Consider the following 18,141-nt stretch of genomic DNA (forward strand, 5'->3'; position numbering starts at 1 on the left):
ACAGATGGTAGGCAATGTCTTAATTTTTCAGTTCATTGCGTTTATGCACATTTTTTTCTTATCAATGTAGGAAATAATTTTCTGGCACTAGTGTGCAAGTGGAAAACAGCTGAGCCAAACATATTTAAATAAAAAGCTAAGAGCTAAAACAGAAAATGCACTTCAAAGGGTATATTTGATTTGCTATAGAGTAAATTGACAAAATGTTAAAAAAGGAAATTTATAGGCACATTCCAGAAACTATGAAGTATTTTAAAATTGTACTCTTTGGAATACAACTCAACAGAAGCAACAGTCTCTGAGGATCATTTAGATGACTAAAAATGAAAAGAAAACTATCTTCTAATTTTCATGCTGAACAATGTATTTCAGAAGTTATTAAATTAAAATTAAAATTATATTTTAAAAAGTACGCCATAAAAAACAACCCATATCAGATTATTATGAAGTCTTGCAACATGATCTTTTTTTCCCTTTTGTGTCCAGAACTGTATCCAGCTGATACAAACCAGTGAAGTTTTCCTGATGTCAGAAAAGCTCTGATTTAAACCCACTAGCCTACCAATGGGAAAAGATTACTCAGAGGCATCTTTCAGATGTGGAATTGTGAGAAATGCATCAAAGGCTTGCCCTTCTGATGGCAGGACCTCAGGGAAATGAGCTGTAAGGAGTACAGAGGGTTCTCCACAAGGAAACAGGCCCCTAGGACAGAGGTACAGAATATGCCTAAACTTCAATGTATGTGACCTGTAAGGCATAGGGGGCAATCCTGGGCCCAGTCCTTCACATCTGTCAGAGCACAGATCCTCCTGTCCTACAGTGGAAACCTTCCTGGAGTGTGAGGAAGGTAGAGGATGGTACACAGACACCTTACTCAAAAATGCAGTCTTGGCTTAAGGTATAAAGAAGAAGAGAAGGGAAGGCCAAAGTTTCTGACCTGATAAAAGCTGTTGGATTAATGATAAGCATGACCAGAGACACAGGGTAATAAGACTGATGGAAATAATAGAAGCATTAATTTAACAGGCTGCAGATTCAGCCATCAGAAATTTGTTTCAGTCTGATAAAGATGACTATGGAGGAGTGTCTATTAGAAAGTGAGCTGTATTCCCCTCTGAACCTGTAGTAAAATGGTAAGAGAACTGGGATTTAAAATAGCTGAATAGGAAAATCAGAAGCAGCAGACAGAAAACTTCCTCAATTTGTTGATAACCAGTGAACTTAACCACCCACATCCCTATATTCCAGAAGACAAACACAAAAAAGGAGTGAAAAAATAGAGAGCATACAGATCTACAAATGCCATAATTTTAACCATGCAGAGAAATTTAGATATCTTTCTCTGTATCTGTAGATACACATAGATATAGATTTATACAATGATATAAAACCACAAAACTAGTGAGAGGATGAATTAAGTTCTGTCTCAAGAAATGCACAGATGAGCCTGCTCTACTGAGTTTTGAGAAAACTTACAGAGAAGGAAGAAGATGACAGGTTTCATCAGAAGAGCAATCTTACAGAAGTTACTGATGCTGGAAAAAAGAAGTTCTTTGATGTTGTCTCTAAGACGTATTTGAAGAATCAAACAAATAATCCCCTCACCAATAAGTGACAAAATAAACTATGCTCTAAAAAGAAATTCAGATATGACCAGATGATCGTCTTAGCCTGAGGGAATTTGACAGCTACCCACCACTAAGTGACTGCAAGAATTTGAAGAAAAGATAAGAGGAGGGCAACGGCTTTTGAAAAATTAATTACTAATATTAAATTCAGAAATTTTAAGAGAATATGGACATTTGCAAATGTACAATATGTATCATCTTTTAGAAACAAAGACATGAGGAATTTAATAACCTCCAACAAAATTTTATCATATGCTTTTGCAAATTCTGGAGACTAGAAACTTGCTAGATCAAAGTAACTTAGTATTGTGGTGCCAAAAAAGTGACAACTACCTTTTTCATATTTCTCATTCTTGCCCCACAAGTTCTTTACTAAAAACATTTTTATGTAGTGCTGATAGCATTTACTTACTTAAGTTTTCTAGGAGATGTTTGCAATCATCAGTAGCAACATCATGCAATGTTCGATTACACTTATCTTTTCTCTCAGCCTCTAGTCCACCATGGCTACAAAGGATTTCTAGACAGTTCTGCAAAGGTAGGAACTGTATTATTTACTTGTCCATTTGCTGCACTAAAGCATTCTACCAACATGTAGTTAGATTCCTAATTAAAATTCTTACACACGCATTTCCAAAGACAATCAGCTACAGAGTTTCTATAGATAAAATGATGTTTCTCAGAGTTGAAAGCCAGGAGTAAAAATGTTTTATAGAGGACTTTAAAGTCTCAAATAATGACTATAAAAAAGGAGAACACAGAGAGCCAGGGCTCTACAGTCTCTAAGCATCAAGTGTTGATTACCTGAATTAGGAAATTCTTACATCTGGCCACAAGTTTAGGTAATGATAAGGAGACAGAAACCCAGCTATTATCGTGGTTTGAACATCTTGGCCTCAATGTTCAAGCAACACTAAATAAGCAATTCTAAAGCTTAATACAGACTATTAAATGAATCTATTTAGGTAACAATCCATAAAATCAGTTTCCACTTTGTAATTCACCAAGCAGGAGTTTCCATCATGACTGACACTTGAGTGGAACACAAAAAAAGGAATCATTTTAAATCACCTTGCAAGGGTGATTTAAAGGGAAAATCATTGAAATTAGAAACAAGCTATTAGCATATAAATATGGATTGGCAGAATCATTCTATAACATGAAAAAAATATTCACTATAAAGATCCTCTCAAATATGTGTGGGATAAAAGAGTTCTCATAAAACCATATTCAAATTGATTGATCAACAATCAGAAAAAGGATCAAGTCCTTGTTTCTAATGACCATCATTCTGCAATAAAGCAGGCAGCCACCATGAAAACTTTTTCATCTCACATATGCTTTTAAAGACACATCCATATTGTAAAAAATTGAAACTAATGGAAATTATACTAGTTAATACTGTATTGATAATGTTTGGGGTTAACCATAGCAGAGAAACCAAACCTTAAAAACACAGAGAAGCAGCTGTTGAGTATTTTGATGTGGAATAGTGGCTAGTTGCAGGTTGACTGTTTTGTAGCTGTTCTACAGAAACTTTTGTCAGTGTATCTGATACTGTCAGACCTTTCATAAATATAGCACTCATTCAAGGAATATCTGCCTGTGAGGTGAAATTTTACCAGGCTGTAGTTATAGCACTTAGAAGTACTTTAAAAAACTGTTTAGCTCACTAAGCTTGCCAGAAGGATACCAAGCAAAAAAAGCACATATTTTCTTGACAGGTTAGTTTGTTAACAATATCTCTCAAAAGCAATGAATAGCAAAACAGCAGAAGCCTGAGGACTGAACTATGAGGCTGAAAATGGGAAGCAAAGCAGGAAGATGTGGGGACAGAACAAAGAAATAAAGCTTATTTCCTTAGTAAAATGAGGATTTTTGTTGTCTCTGCTGCCTGTAAAATAACAGCTAAGATGTCCTAGCAGAATTAATCTGTAAAGAATGGCCCCTACCTATCTCAAACTAAGAGGATGCATGTGCCAGCACTGCTTAAATGCAGCTATCATGCACTGGAATGAATGACATGCAGTGTACATAATGGATTAGAGCACAAAGTCAAAGTGTTAACAGCACTTGGAGATGGCTATTAAGCTTTTTTAGCTTTTAAATATCCCAAACATATCTCAAATCAATAAATGTATCAAATCAAGTACAATTTTATAGTCTCTGCAACATCAAAACCAGGAATCTGATTGCCAGCTGTGTATCACCTTCATCACCAGACTTCCCTCAACCCCAAATAGAGATCTTATTAAGCAGTTGACTTAGAATGTGCTTAGAAACTCAAACCCTGGAGTTATTAATGAAAGACATACGTGAAGACTTCCAGTGTCAGACCTTTCAGAGAGATCACTAGTCAAAGTAGTTTTAGACAGAAAATGAAACCTAAGTTCAAAGTTCCTGAGGATTATATTATTGCAGAAAGAGCCAACATAGTGCACATTATTTAGGTATTTGCAGAATACAGCAAGTATCTTAAACTCCATCTAAAATTCGTATGAGTGGAAACTGGAATGAGAATCTGCATCTGCCTAACAGACATTGGTAATGGAACACTGACTCTTTATAATGCAAAATGCTGAATAAGCAGTGGCTGTCCCTAAAAAAAACTCGTAACCTTAACTGAATCTTAAATCTGTGTCTATTTTGAGCATATCTATTTTGAATGTAAGTTTATCAGGAATAAAAGCAAACATAATGAAGGCATTGAACTAGGCATGAAAACACAAGCTGATTTTTGAAGTCTTGGACTGTATTTTCTTAAAATTCACTCTTCTGTGTTTAGCACCCTCTATTTTCTTCCTGGGTAAAAAATTTCCCAGTGATATCTGACTGACAGCTACCATATAAAAAGAAGTCCTTTGCATGGTCAGTGTTAGAAGTGTCAAGAAGTAATAATAAATTTCCAGAAATCCTCCTGTTTGTCATCAGCAGGACCTGTCTGGTCATCCTCCATGTCATCAGTTATGCCAACCTCACAAAAATGTTCCATTGCCTGCAAAAAAGGCCGCTCAAAATACCAAATTAAACAATGTATGTCTGCACAAATCTAGTTCTCAAATTTCTTCTTCTCCCCTCCTTCACAGAGGAAAAATTGTTCCTAGTGAAACTATGCCCATCTAATATCTATAATCACATGACATCCAATGAATTGGCATTCAGGGTGGGATTCATCTCACCTTAACTTTGAAAATCTCTAGTAATGATGTTTCCTCTTTTTACTAATGTCCCATAAGAGGTAGACATTTAAATATGATAATTCACTCCATGTGACCCCTGGCTTCTTGGACAAATTTTCCTCTGGAGGTATATCTCTGTCTCTGTTAAATCAAGTTGGCATGTAAACTACATAACAAACTTAGACTTGACATCCAAGTTGTAATTCTTCAAAGATAAAAGGAAAGTATTTATTTTGCTTAAATTCTATCAGGTTTCCATAACTTGTTCACATGGACTAACCTTAAAGCCTTTTGATGCTGCTATATGGGCAGCAGTCCAACCGTCTTTGTCAGCATGGTTGATAAGATCTGCAGAAACAACAGGCTTTACTCTACTACTATAGTCATCTTCTCTCTTCTCCAAATCAAAGTAGTCTAAATTAGGCTCTGCATCCATCAAACAGTTCCCATTGTTTGGCTCTCCATAGTACATAAGGAGCTTGAGACTTTCAACATTACCAGAATCCACTGCTGCATGAATTGGTGACCAGCCATCCTAAAAAAGAAGCCACAATAAAAAAGCACACTGCCACCAAACACACAGAAAATTGTTTGCAGACTTATATCAGCAAAGAATCTGAATGGAAGGCTCTGTCTGGAAATGAAGAAGACAAGCAAGAGTGACATAATAATCCTTTCGGAAAAAAGAGTTGCTTGTATGTGTTTTGGGTGGAAGAGAGGGAAGAAAATGTAGAAGAAAAAAAACTTTACAGCTTTCTCCAAGGACAGTCCAAAAGATAAAATCTTCAAAATTTTTAGAAGAGTCTAAGTGATACAGGGCTTACATACTGCTAGTAAACTGCTTCCTTCCTGTGCATCAAACAAAAATGATTCCAACTATCAATATTGTTTCATGCTGCATTAATCCATTTATGAGTCAATTTCACAGTTTTGACATCACAACTTTCTCTCATTCCAAGTCAAATATATTTACTTTCCAGTTGCAAAATAAATGAATGATAAAAGATTTAGTATAATATTTACATGAGGAGGAGAATGTTCTGTGAAGCTACTACTCTTTGTGCTGTATTTTGGAACAGTCTATAACCCACATTTATTGTCATAAGAATCTACTGACATCACAATCATAAAAAAACTTTAGAAAGGCACCTGAAAAAGGCAATTATGTAGGCACTAATTTTGAGACAGTCCTCCTTCCCTTCTCCTCTAGATTTGACTTTTTATTGGCCATATTCTGCCATTTGTGATATATAAGACTCTACAATACTGGAAAGAAAGTTTTGGGGTGTTGTCTCTTCAAGGACAACAATAAAGCATGCTAACGTAAAAAGTGGAAGCATTTTACAAATCCAGTGCTGGAGAAAAGTTGCAGCAATTTGCCAGTGGAATCTGAAATATGTAAAATGGTATGAAAGTCACATCATTTAGGAGATTTTAGAAAATCTACAGTTAAAAAAACCCAGAAACTATTATGAAAATAACAAAATACTAATTTCAAATTATATGGTTTATTTCAGATTTAAAGAAAAGTTTAAATAAATATTTTAATGTCAATATTCAGTACTATAAAAGGTACTGTTTTAACTTACACTGGTTTTTATTGTTCGATCCGCTCCACCTTCCAACAATAGTTTAATACAATCGTTATTTCCATTTTTACAGGCCAGGTACAAAGGTGTCTGTCCTCTTTCAGCAGCATGGTTAATATCAGCCTGATACATAATTAATAATTCTGCACATCTACAGCAAAAAATAAAGCAATAAAATTGTCTTATGTTAGACATGCAACACCTCTTTATAACTTAAGACATTTAAATATTTTAAATAAAGTATTGATTTTACAGATACAGATCTACCTGTGATCAACCCATATACACAAGTATAAAAGATAATTTTGTACATAGGTATAAAAACAGGCTACTTCAAAGTAAATCTTAAACCACTGTGGCTGCATTTAAAAATTGTGAATGTAAACCATTCAATTTCACAAGACTGATAGCTGCTTAAGAAAAACATTCAGCTGAGCAAAAAGAGAGACATTTCTGATTACTGATACTTAAAATAGAATTGAAAAGGGAAAAAATGAAATGAAGGACTAGGATTAGCTTTACCAGCAAAATGGACTCTCATCTAGGGAAGTAACCTGGTGGGGGCAGCAAAACAGCTGTGGCAGTACCTACCATCAGCAGGTACCTGAATGGAGGCTACTCTGCAAGGATGGCTTGGGTGTATTGCTAGCAGGGTTATGGAGGATGGAAGATTAGAGGAGTGCTGAAGAGCAATTCATTGCAGTTGCCATTCAGATCCAAGCTCCTGTACTTCCTCACAGCCCTATAGTAGTAGGTCCATTTTGTTCCCAGTTCTTGTGTCAGAGTTGGCAACCTTTCCCTTTCCCAGCCTAGAATTTCAACAACACTTAAGACCTTAAGACCTAAAATCTTAATGCCAGTCAATTCGCTCTGCAGTTCAAACAAGCACTGTTAACAAAGATAAGTTCCCAGCTCTCTAGCTCAATATTTATCAGTCCATAAAAATAAAAAGCATATCAACAATAAAGCCTCAAAGCAGTTAGTGCAATGCCAAATAACTACTGATTAAGAGACCATACCTTAACACAATATACTGTGAAAAAATATTTAAACCAATGTAAGGTATATATATAATACATAAGTATATAAGCAAGAATTTAAGAATGTAAGTAACTAAATCCTAAAAAACTCACAAGTATTTAAGTAAATTGTTTTTGATACATTTTTATCCAGTAAGAAAATCAATTAAGTTCAAGGTAAAATGCACCACTTTAGAGAAGAGTAAAACAGATAGCATTGATACGAATTACTTATCCATGCTTTCCAAACATGCTCAACTGAACAAAAAAATAAAAAACCAAATAAAAGTAATGGTCTGCCTTAACAAACGTTAGGCAAACATCCTAACCTAACAATCACAAAGTCATCTTCAAAAAGGCTCATAACAAGACACTTCCACAGAGCAATTCAAGATTGAGTTTTAATTCTGCTAGGTTAGAAATATGTGGTTTGATACTTTTACATTATATTTGATGAATCTTGAAAAGCTACATCGACTTTCCACCTCAACTTCAGGGTCATCATGGCCTGGACCACATGGGACATGATTCTGGAAGTTTCTCCTAAAATTAGTTACTGGACCAGCCCCAAAAAACTAGAATTTTTTTTCTGATTACATAATTAGGGTTAGAACAACAGTATTGTCTTGGCTCAGGAACAAGGTTAACGAAGATGTCACAGGGGACTGGTTATCAAGTCTATGACAGACACCTACTGTGCAACTGAGAGCAGTTTAGTGCTGTCACTAACCTCACATTAGGAGACAGACAATACTGTTGCCCCAAATTCCACCTACTACAGATTTTTTTTCTGTGCCTGAACTTTGAAGAGACCAATAAATCAAACAGCCTGAACCATTTGTAGTCTTTCTGACATTTTTGGCTAGCCCTGTCATTCCATGCTCAATTTTACAATTCAACTCATGTTTAGTATCTAAAACATGCAAAAAATGTGTTTAGGGATGTCATATTACATAAGTAAGTCTAAGATAAAAAGAGTATGAAGTCTGCAATACCACAACACAGCCAATGATACATAGCAAAGTGTTGTGAGGGTAAGTCAGGGAAATAAACAACTTCCTATTTAAGTGAAGTGTTAAAATATTTATTTCAGTGAGAGAATATGAATACAAAAAAATTAAAGCTTTAAAAAACCTTGTTTTGTTGTGTAAGGTATTTGATAACATATCACTCAGGAGAAAACTCAGATGTTCATTTGCCTCTGAATATGATAGTTTTCTATGCCTGAAAAAAAAAAATCAGTGCAAAACTAATTTCCTTCTTCCTTTCTCTGTTAATCCAATACTATGGCTGATAACTCAAAGAAAATTATGAAATTCAGTGGTATGATGCCCAGTACCACATTGTAATTGCTAAGAATACATGCTCAGTCACCTTAAGAGCTGAAATTAGAAAGAAAACAAATAGAAAATATTAAAATCAGAATGGCAGAAGAATATGAATTTAAGTAGATGCTTTCAATAAATTATAGTTAAATACATTTATACATAAGAATGCAACAATAATGTAATGAAAATGTATATAATGTAAAGATAATATAAAATTGAGTAACAGCTGACATGCAAAATCTTAAAGGCTTCACTTACTTGACATGTCCCTGAGCAACTGCTGAACACAAGGGTGTAAAGCCATTTTTATCAGCAGCATCAACTTGTGCTTCTGCAGCCAGCAGCAATCTCACACAATCTATAAATGGAGAAGAACCATGGAATGAGTCAACAAGATCAGAGTTAAAACTGTCAGAGGCTAAAGTCTGCTCAAGGGGCAACAATCAGCCAGTCTTTTTGGACTGCACATCACACCTTAGGGGACTGAAATGAAAGCTCAAGAAGAAGTTTACAGGAAATGAGAATTGCCTCCCATGGGCATCACCACCCTTCTGCATAAACGGCTTGGGTTGGGTTCTGCTGGGATTCAAACACATGCCCACTGCAGGCAACTCCCACAGTATTAGCTATTCTACCTCCCAAGTGGGGAATCTGACTTATCCAGGAATCCCTAGGGGCATCACTGCCTACTGGCAGTCGTGACAAATATGACAGCCACAGGGGAGATGTTCACAAGCCACACAGACCTCAAGCAACACACTGGCCAGTCCTATTTTAGGGTACTGATTTGTGATTGCAATGACAGATAAAATAAGCTGAAAAACTCAAACCTCCCAAAACCATTCCCATTCATATATTTCCAAAACCACATGCTAAAAATAGTACCAGCCTGATTCCATCATCCCTACAGCTAATTTAAGATAATTAATTACACAGTAATTAGACTGCTTTTCATCCACAAATTGGAATATCATTTGATGCAATTAACTTTGAAGAAAACAGTTGATCTGCTCCTCATTCTTGAAATTGGCTCCAGACCAAAATAAAACAAGTCTTTTGTAATTGAAACGACTACTTGGAAAATAAGCTCAGCTACAACACCAATTACAAACTCCTGACCTGATTTCTGAGCAAGCTTAATGCATGCTGTTCTGGCACTCAGTAAAATCCTGAAGTCAAGTTTTGTTAGTGAAGTTTAATTCTAGGTACCAGAACCAAATGCACATTAAGAATGACTTGGATATCAGAAAAATATATTAAGAACTACATATCAGTCTGACTAGTCTACACCATATTTCAATGTATTTACTCCTGTAAGAATTTTTTCAAATACTAATACAGATGTTGTATAGTTGATCAAATAAATAATTTAAAATTAAGAAACAAGATTTTAAAATACTCCAACTTATTGTTTTGTAAATTAGGATTCTTTAATTTTGAAGTAAGTAATCGGATGTGAAATTATTTTTCATTCATTGGTTGTAAGTTGGTAAGTTACCAGGACCTGATCTGTAATTTTTTTTAAGTCATAAAGAAGCTCTCTGTTAACTAACTTACCACGTCCTTCCAATTTTAAGATAGCACCACTCAAAATAAAATTATACTTTCATTCACTTTTTAACACAAAAATACTCTGCTAGGAATGACCTATCTTTTTTTTTCTTCTTTCCATTGTCAAACTTGGTCCTATATTAAATTATTAACTTGAAAATACAGATTCCTGTTTGACATCCTAAGATACTTCAAAAGTTTATGAGGGATGTTGAAAAAATTTTCCTCTAGAAGTTTCAAGTATTTGGCTAGAATACTCTGCTGTTTATTCATAAAGCATATGTTAGCCATGCAAAAGCCATGAACACACAGAACAAGACTACCTGTCTAGAAAGGCATGGTTAATTCACACTAATTGACTGGCAGATCATTCAGGTGGTAGGTTATGTGTGTATAAATGCTGTTTCTGATGAAGCTTATCTCTGTGAAAATACTGCTTCTGAAAACAGCTTTTTATTCTTAGGGATAAGTGTGACCATGAAGAAATAGAGCTACTTGCATAAGGCACAACATGTGAGCTAGTAAGCTCCACATGACCTGTTCTGGTGGCATATTAAGTAAAAGAGCAATTATCTCCAAGATGCCTGGGTCTTCTGGATGGACTTTTTACTGAGATTTTGAGAAGGGTAATTTGGGTCAGACCAGGCTCATTCACTCTGGTTCACTCTGGTCTGCCATAAAAGTAATAAGCAGTGGGGAGTACTAGATGGAAGGGCAGGCACTAAACAGACATTGGTGTCACTAAGTTATAAGTTTTGGTCATAGCAAAAGCAAAACATGGAAGCAAATTAAGATAAACACCTGGAGATTTTACTGCTCTCCACCACAGCTGGGTAGTTAGTTCTTCCAGAGTGATGGCAAACATCATGCAGATACATCCGTGGCTTGACAAAGCTGACTCCATGTAGCTGTATGTCTCTGCACCTCACTCCTTTCTACTTCCCACACCATTCCAGTTTTTTTCTATCAATCAGGGTGCCACAGCCTCCAAATACTCAGGATAGAAGAGAATCAATTACACCGTAAATGCACATGATTAGCACACAGCTGAGTCCAAAGGATATTATTTTCTCCACATCTCTCAGGTTCAGGAACTCTTACTATTTCATTCTGTCCTTCTCCACCTCTTTGTGGTGGAGAATGGTCACAATTTGCAACACCAAACAGCTATGTAGATCTATTAGCTAAGAGAACTGCTGTTACTAAGTGGACAATAGACCTGAAGTGGTTCCTTTTTGCTAAAAGTAAAGCCAAGGCAGACTGACAAAACAACCTGTTCAGCTATCCCAGTCTAGTGGTTAAATCATGAAATCAACAGTTTCCTCATGTCCATTCAAATACAAAGAAACTGTGTATTTTTAGGGTGAATTTCTCTCTCTCAGACCTACAGAATTAGGGACAGTGTGTGTTGGAAACAAAGCATCTGCTGCATGTGCTTCAAAAACCCTTCATGTGCTGCAAAAACCCTCTGCTGCAGCTCTCAAAAGGCAACTGTTTCCAAACAGGAAAGCTACACATTTTGCAATTAGGATAGATTAGGACAGAATATTTCAGTGTCTTTTCTTGTGTAACTCATTTTTTCTACAGAATGGGCTGAGATCATTTAACAGTGGCTGCCACCATGCTGGTTACAATGTGCTCTTCCACGCGCTCTAGTTGTCTACACATCTCAAATACTGCATTTCTGCACTGAAAATGTGTAGGGATCATTCAGTTTCCATTCTTCCCAGAATCTCTGAAACATGGTTTTTCTGAAGGGAGGTACTCATGCTTGCTTTTATCAGTTCTAAAGTTACTCTTTTCTTCTCGTGAAATCTTCTCCAGGAGAAATAGGAACATCTGGTTAGTTGACTTAGAAATCTCAAAATCCATTTAGTCAATAAATCCACTTTAAAAATATTCTCAATAAATTAAATAATGGTGTGATCACCCACCAGTGTAGGCTTGTGTTTAGTTTTATGGTTAGACTGAACAGTCTTAAGGGTCTTTTCCAATCTAATTGACTGTAAGATTCTATGGGGAAAAAAACCCAAAACAACAGAAACTTACCATTGACAACACAACTCAAGACATTGAAAAATTTGAATAAATAATTTTATCCTTAAAATGACAGCAGTATCATTTCTTTCCACCTGGCTAGTTAAGGAGAGGTATTAGAAAGGACTTTTAAAAAGATTTATTTCTATACATCCATTCTTAAGCCTATATAATTTAAGTAAACCTTAAAGTCTCCACTTGGAATTGCTACATATATCCATTCATTTGAGAACAAACTACAAGTAATGAAAAAGGACCATATATGTATATAATAATATATATAATATATATTATTATATAATAAAGTTAAGCACAAAAATCTTTCTCCAACATTTTTATAGATCTATACCTTTCAATTTTCATATAATTTATTAAGGAGACATCAACACTGCTGTTGTGTGATTCTCTCATTCAGAGTTCATACACTCCATTTAGTTGCTGAAATGTGATGACTTGTACAACCAAGTATTTTTCACATCCTGTCAATTATAAATAGAAGAGCAACACTATAACCTCTGCAATACAGTTTTTATCTCAAAAAATAAAACATACTAAACAATTACAGGGTGCATATGCATATGTTTGCTTTTATTATTGTGTTTGCACAATTCTGTCAAGTGTCTTTCTTATTTGAAATTTTGACAATAAAACAAGGAACCAAATTGCATTTGCTGTCAGTAGGAGCTGTTCAGTAACTGAAAATCATTTGCTTTGATGCAATTTTAGAATAGAACATGAATAAAGAAGAATTGAGTCAATTATGATCTCCCACAAATATTAGCAAAGATAACTGCATGTAAGCCTGGAAGAATAGACCAAACATCCATTCAGTGAGGGGAGAATAACAAATCCACACAATATAATTAACTTGGATTCTTAATACTGCAGATAAGTTAAAAAAGGAAAAAATCACCAAAGGGGAAAAAAAAAAGTACTCTTTCACTATTTAAAAGGTTTTGGCAACAGGAAAGAAACTCAGGTGAAAAGTCCCAGATGTTTCTACAAAAAAAGAAAAAAAAGAACAACCGTAGCATCTAGGAAGCAAAGACAAAATATACCATTTTGAACAAAATAAAAAATTCCTCCTTCCCTATGCCTGGTAGCAAAATTAACCCTGAACATGTGAGAAAAATGTACACTATCTGCTCAGCTGCAGATTTTGTACCCCAACTTTAGTTTTATTTTTAAAATATTTCAAAATAATTATGAAATAGCCTATGTACTATCTGGAACATGTGATCGGGGTTTGTAATTGTGTCACTAATAAATATTTCATTAAATAAAATCACTAAGTACTCTTGAAAGCAGTGGCTTTAATGGGACTTTGTTCCATGTTCTACTCTGAAATAAAATTCTGACTTTACTAAAAATTAATGGTATATTTGCCATTGGTATTACTGGACTTCATCATTAGTGTCCAAAACAGCATAATGATACCACTTGCAATGTAAGAATCTGCTGGGTTTTATGTAGGTAGAAAAAGCTATAGTAATGTGCACTGGACTTTTAAAACAAACTGCTGTTTGAGAGCCTTGTGGTAAAAGTCTGAAAATTATTGCTAGGAGTTTGTATCCATGAAATTCATATCTGTTGGTAACACACCTTTCATAGATATATTCATAAAATATGAAGACAGATGGTTGAAAGGCTCAGAAATGCTTCTTCCTTAATACAGAGGAGGGTTGGGGTCATGAGGAAAGAAAAAAAAATCTTTTAATTTTTTCAGGAGAGCTTAGGTAAGAAATGAAGGCTATTTCATTTAGTTCAAAAATAAAGACAGTTCATCTTATTTCCCAAGTAACCACACTATTCTGACACTATCTTCCATCGTTTTCACTGCTGCTGCAGAAGATCAAAACCCTGATGACAACCTGTTCTATGCTGCTTATTCCCTGTAAAGTTCTTTCTTTCAAGCTCCTCTTGCTACAAAAGATCTTTAGTGTTTCACAGAATATGGGGTGATAATATCTGGTACCTTTTTATATGAAGGGAGTGGAGAATTAGAATGGCTGTTCCTGCAGAATGCTACCAATTTTTTTTTTTTAAATGCTTTCCGAGTTCCAAAGTTCTGCTCCAAGAAGCATTGCTTATATATATGCTATAGCATGTTTTTGGTCATATAATCTATATATCCCACTTTCAATTTCACATTTTTAAGAAGAATGCATTTGACTTAATTGAATATTACAAACTTATGAAAGTAAGCTTTCACTAGTTTACATGGATGGCATACTAGATCTTAGTATCATTTACCTGTATGTCCATTCGTAGCAGCAGAATACAAGGCAGAATAGCCATCTTCACAAGAGTAATTAATATCCAGTCCTTCTTCATTAAGCAGCATTGATAATAAAGTGACATTTCCCTGGGCAGCAGCTTGGTGAAGAAGGGTGGGCCTGCCACCCAGGGGGACAGGACCACCACTTGTTAACAAAGGGGTTAGGGAGGAAGACCAGCCTGTGATTTAAAGCAACAGAAGTTAGACACACATAAATAAGCCCTGCATTTTCTGTGTTCTTTTAAATACTAAAGAGTATCTTCAAAATGACTGCATTTGTTAGTTTAGCAAAAGTCTTGTGATGGTTCTTTGTCTACACATTAGAAGGTATTCTGAAGAATAAAAACTGCATTGAGGGGTGACACTTGTTAATACAAATGAACAGGACCTCATGACAAAAGGTCCATGTGAAACTTGTGAATGGTAGTAGCATGTGGATGTCTCAAAAAATTATATTATCAAAGCTAACAGAAGTTTTAGACAAGTTTTAATTTATTTGCAATATACCAGGAAGATTTTTTAAGTATCTATAGAAAAGTGTTCAAAACGAAGTACTTGTTTTCATATGTAATTTTATCCTCCTTAGAGATAACTTTAGTATTTATATATTTGGTATTTATATAACTCACATGTAGTTATAAAGATTAATTGCATAGAGAGCCCTTACTGACTTCAGGTACCTTTCAATAAGTTTGAAAAAACATGTAGAAATCCTTTACACAAATAATACAGAAAAAATATAGTTATTATTGGACTCTCCATTAAGGTAATGTTCCTTTTACTCTGTGATACTTAAACATTATAAAATGCTCCAGTGGGAATGAATAACAGGTTATACAAAATTTATGTATGAAAGCTTTCAAGTCACTCCATTAACAAAGAATATTCAATCCAAAACTCTGAAAGCTTAGGAGTTGTGGCTAAATGTTTTGTTGCCTACTCATCAGCTTAAGTAGGCACTTTGTTAAGAATATGAATTTTGCTGCATAGGGCATGGAATATTTTATGCATCCTTCCTTGAGCAAAGACTGCAAGAGAAAATAGGAGAAAGGCTGTTTTTTTTTATATATATTTTCACTATTACCTTTAGAAAATACACATTGTATTTATCTCCTGAATAAATAACTTTTGTCTTCTGTGGCCACAAATAGGCTACCATATGAGGCTGAAATTTGATACAAAGCAAGTTAAGGCAGCTTTTAATGCAGTTTTGCAATGCCTGAGACTGAAGAAGAGTTCCAGGCCATTAGCTTCAGTTCCGTTCAAGCTGGTGCTATCCAACATCTCGAACTAGAAAAAGTATGTGGTATTAGCAGTGCCATGCTGGGATGGTCTGCTCCACATTTTGGAAAACAAAATGAAATACAGAAATTCCCAAGAGAATTCTACAGAAACAATGGACTGGGTGCCTTGTAAGATCTTAATACATTTTAATTAACATCAAGACTTACACAAGAATTCATCATCTGAGCAACACCAATGAAGAATACATTGTTTGATTCCAGTTAAAAAAAATGCAAAACAACAACAAAAAAATGCTTGGAGTATTTTCATATTTGTTTCTAAAGTAAGCTGAATTTAAATAAAGTCTAAATTTAAATTAAGTTTACTAGTGAAGTATCTAAACATATAAATATATTTTTAGTATTTTCCCAATATTATTAGCTTATTATTAAAATTATTTTTTATATTCATTGTAAGAAGCCATCACTGCAGCTATGAAATTACCTTATAAATTTGAAATTTAAACAAAAAATTTGTAAAATTAACTTCATACATCTTCTTATAACTTCAATTCTGAAGCTTCCTTCTGACTATTACTACTCTTAGTAATACTTATTTCTCCAATACTTTTAATCAGAGGGTTTTGAGGGTTTCTGAAGTTTATAAAAAAACCCCAAAAAGCAATATACAAAGTAAACGGTATCCTTTAAGTGGCAAAAAATACATTATCTTCAACTTCCATCATTTGAGAACAGTTAACTCTTACAAAATTCCTGAAGGTCCAAAGAAAAACTTGTAGTACTCCTTTCCATTGTGAAAGTGGCTTTATTTTTCCAGCCTTTTGTTATTCTTTGAAACTAACTGTGCTGCAGCTGTTGCTATACATATATGAATGTTTTTAAAATAGTACTTCTGTAGTTTTTACTGTCTTCTTGTGGTAGTTAACTGATAGTGGATATTGTTAAGGTGGCACTACCATTACTAAAATTGTTTATCCAAGTAACACTGGAATTTTGGTAATATGAATAGTATTTTGAGTTTCCTTTCCTTTTTAAAACAAAATGCAATTTTGGATGTAGTTTATTTGCTTGTTTGTTTGCTTGCTCTTGGGGCATCCTTAAGAGAAATGACAAAATGAAAGGAGTTTTTTAATGTCACATCTGAATTTTCATTTCAGCTCCTTGAAAAGAAAAATATGTTGTTGCAATTCAGTGGTGAAATTAATTATACTAGGTTAGCATTAAATGAAAACCTTCTACTGATAAAGATACAAAAATAAGTAATAACATAACTTTACATTCTATTATCAGTGTGAAGCAGTATAATAAAATTCAATTCATCCAATAAAAATGCACCAACATTAAAAGATAACAATAAATAAGGGACACCATTACAGACTCAAAAAGTTAGGAAATGTGAAGCATCTGTGAAAGCTTGTAGGGCATGCAGTGATGAAGGGCAGAGGGACAGACAAAAACAGCTTCTGGCATCAGCTTCAGAATGTGAGATGGTTAATTTCAGAGCCTAGATCAGTCCTTCACCCCCCCCGCCACACACACTTCTATCTTCAAAGCCAATTGTAAAGAGAGAATAAATCAATCATTATAGAAATGAGCAAAATAAAAAAATATATTTCATTCAAGAGTGACACAGAAAGCACAAAAGTAAGAAGAAAGTGAAAGCAGAAATCCCAGGGATATGGTAATCCAAACGCCTACATTTGTTTCCATTTTGAAGTCTTACAGCCATTGAACTGCAGAAATCCAAACAGAGCAGAAGCATTCTGGAACTGATTCAAAGCCTGCTGAAGTTAATGAAAACACTGCCACAGATTTTTAATCAGGCCATAAATGTTCATTGTAATGTCTCTATGTGCAGTCTGCTTAACATTAATGATGAAGGCCCATGTCTTTTCCTAGCAGGGGTGGAAAGAACAACATGTGGTACAATAGCCACCTCTAAAAGAAGGTACAGTCACATTACTTTAGCAGAATGCCTTAGTGATTGATCAGAGTTCCCATTTAAAGTTTGCTCTGAAGAGTTCCTTTTCTTGGAACCAAGACATTTCCTTACTGAAAATCAGGCTGTTGATATGTTCCTATATCAATCTGAGCTCACTAGGAAACTCTATTAAAATTAATAAATATAATACTTTAGTGATTAGGTTATTATCAATTCTCCTGACACCACGGTAAGAAGAAAGAAGCATGAATTTACTGACCAACAAAAAAGTATAAAAATGAAGGATTCTGCCAATGTCCTTTAATATGGCAAAATTTTTTGTCATTGTTGTTGAATTATTAAAGAA

General features: G+C 34.7%; 1 protein-coding gene across 2 annotated transcripts in view; it reads right to left on the minus strand.

Moving 5' to 3' along the window:
• The window catches only part of CTTNBP2 (cortactin binding protein 2), a 77,422-nt gene that overhangs the window by 21,181 nt on the left and 38,100 nt on the right, over nt 1-18,141 (minus strand). For both annotated transcript variants that reach the window (XM_071423706.1, XM_071423704.1), the window contains 5 exons: nt 14,585-14,788; nt 9,002-9,101; nt 6,397-6,547; nt 5,088-5,342; nt 2,041-2,158 (listed from right to left, as the gene is read on the minus strand). In XM_071423706.1, coding sequence (XP_071279807.1) covers nt 2,041-2,158; nt 5,088-5,342; nt 6,397-6,547; nt 9,002-9,101; nt 14,585-14,788 — 828 coding nt within the window. The remainder of the gene's footprint in view (nt 1-2,040; nt 2,159-5,087; nt 5,343-6,396; nt 6,548-9,001; nt 9,102-14,584; nt 14,789-18,141) is intronic.

The sequence above is a fragment of the Agelaius tricolor genome, unplaced genomic scaffold, assembly GCF_023055355.1.
Source record: "Agelaius tricolor isolate 1412-34295 unplaced genomic scaffold, bAgeTri1.0.p SCAF_3, whole genome shotgun sequence".
Taxonomy (NCBI): Eukaryota; Metazoa; Chordata; class Aves; order Passeriformes; family Icteridae; genus Agelaius; species Agelaius tricolor.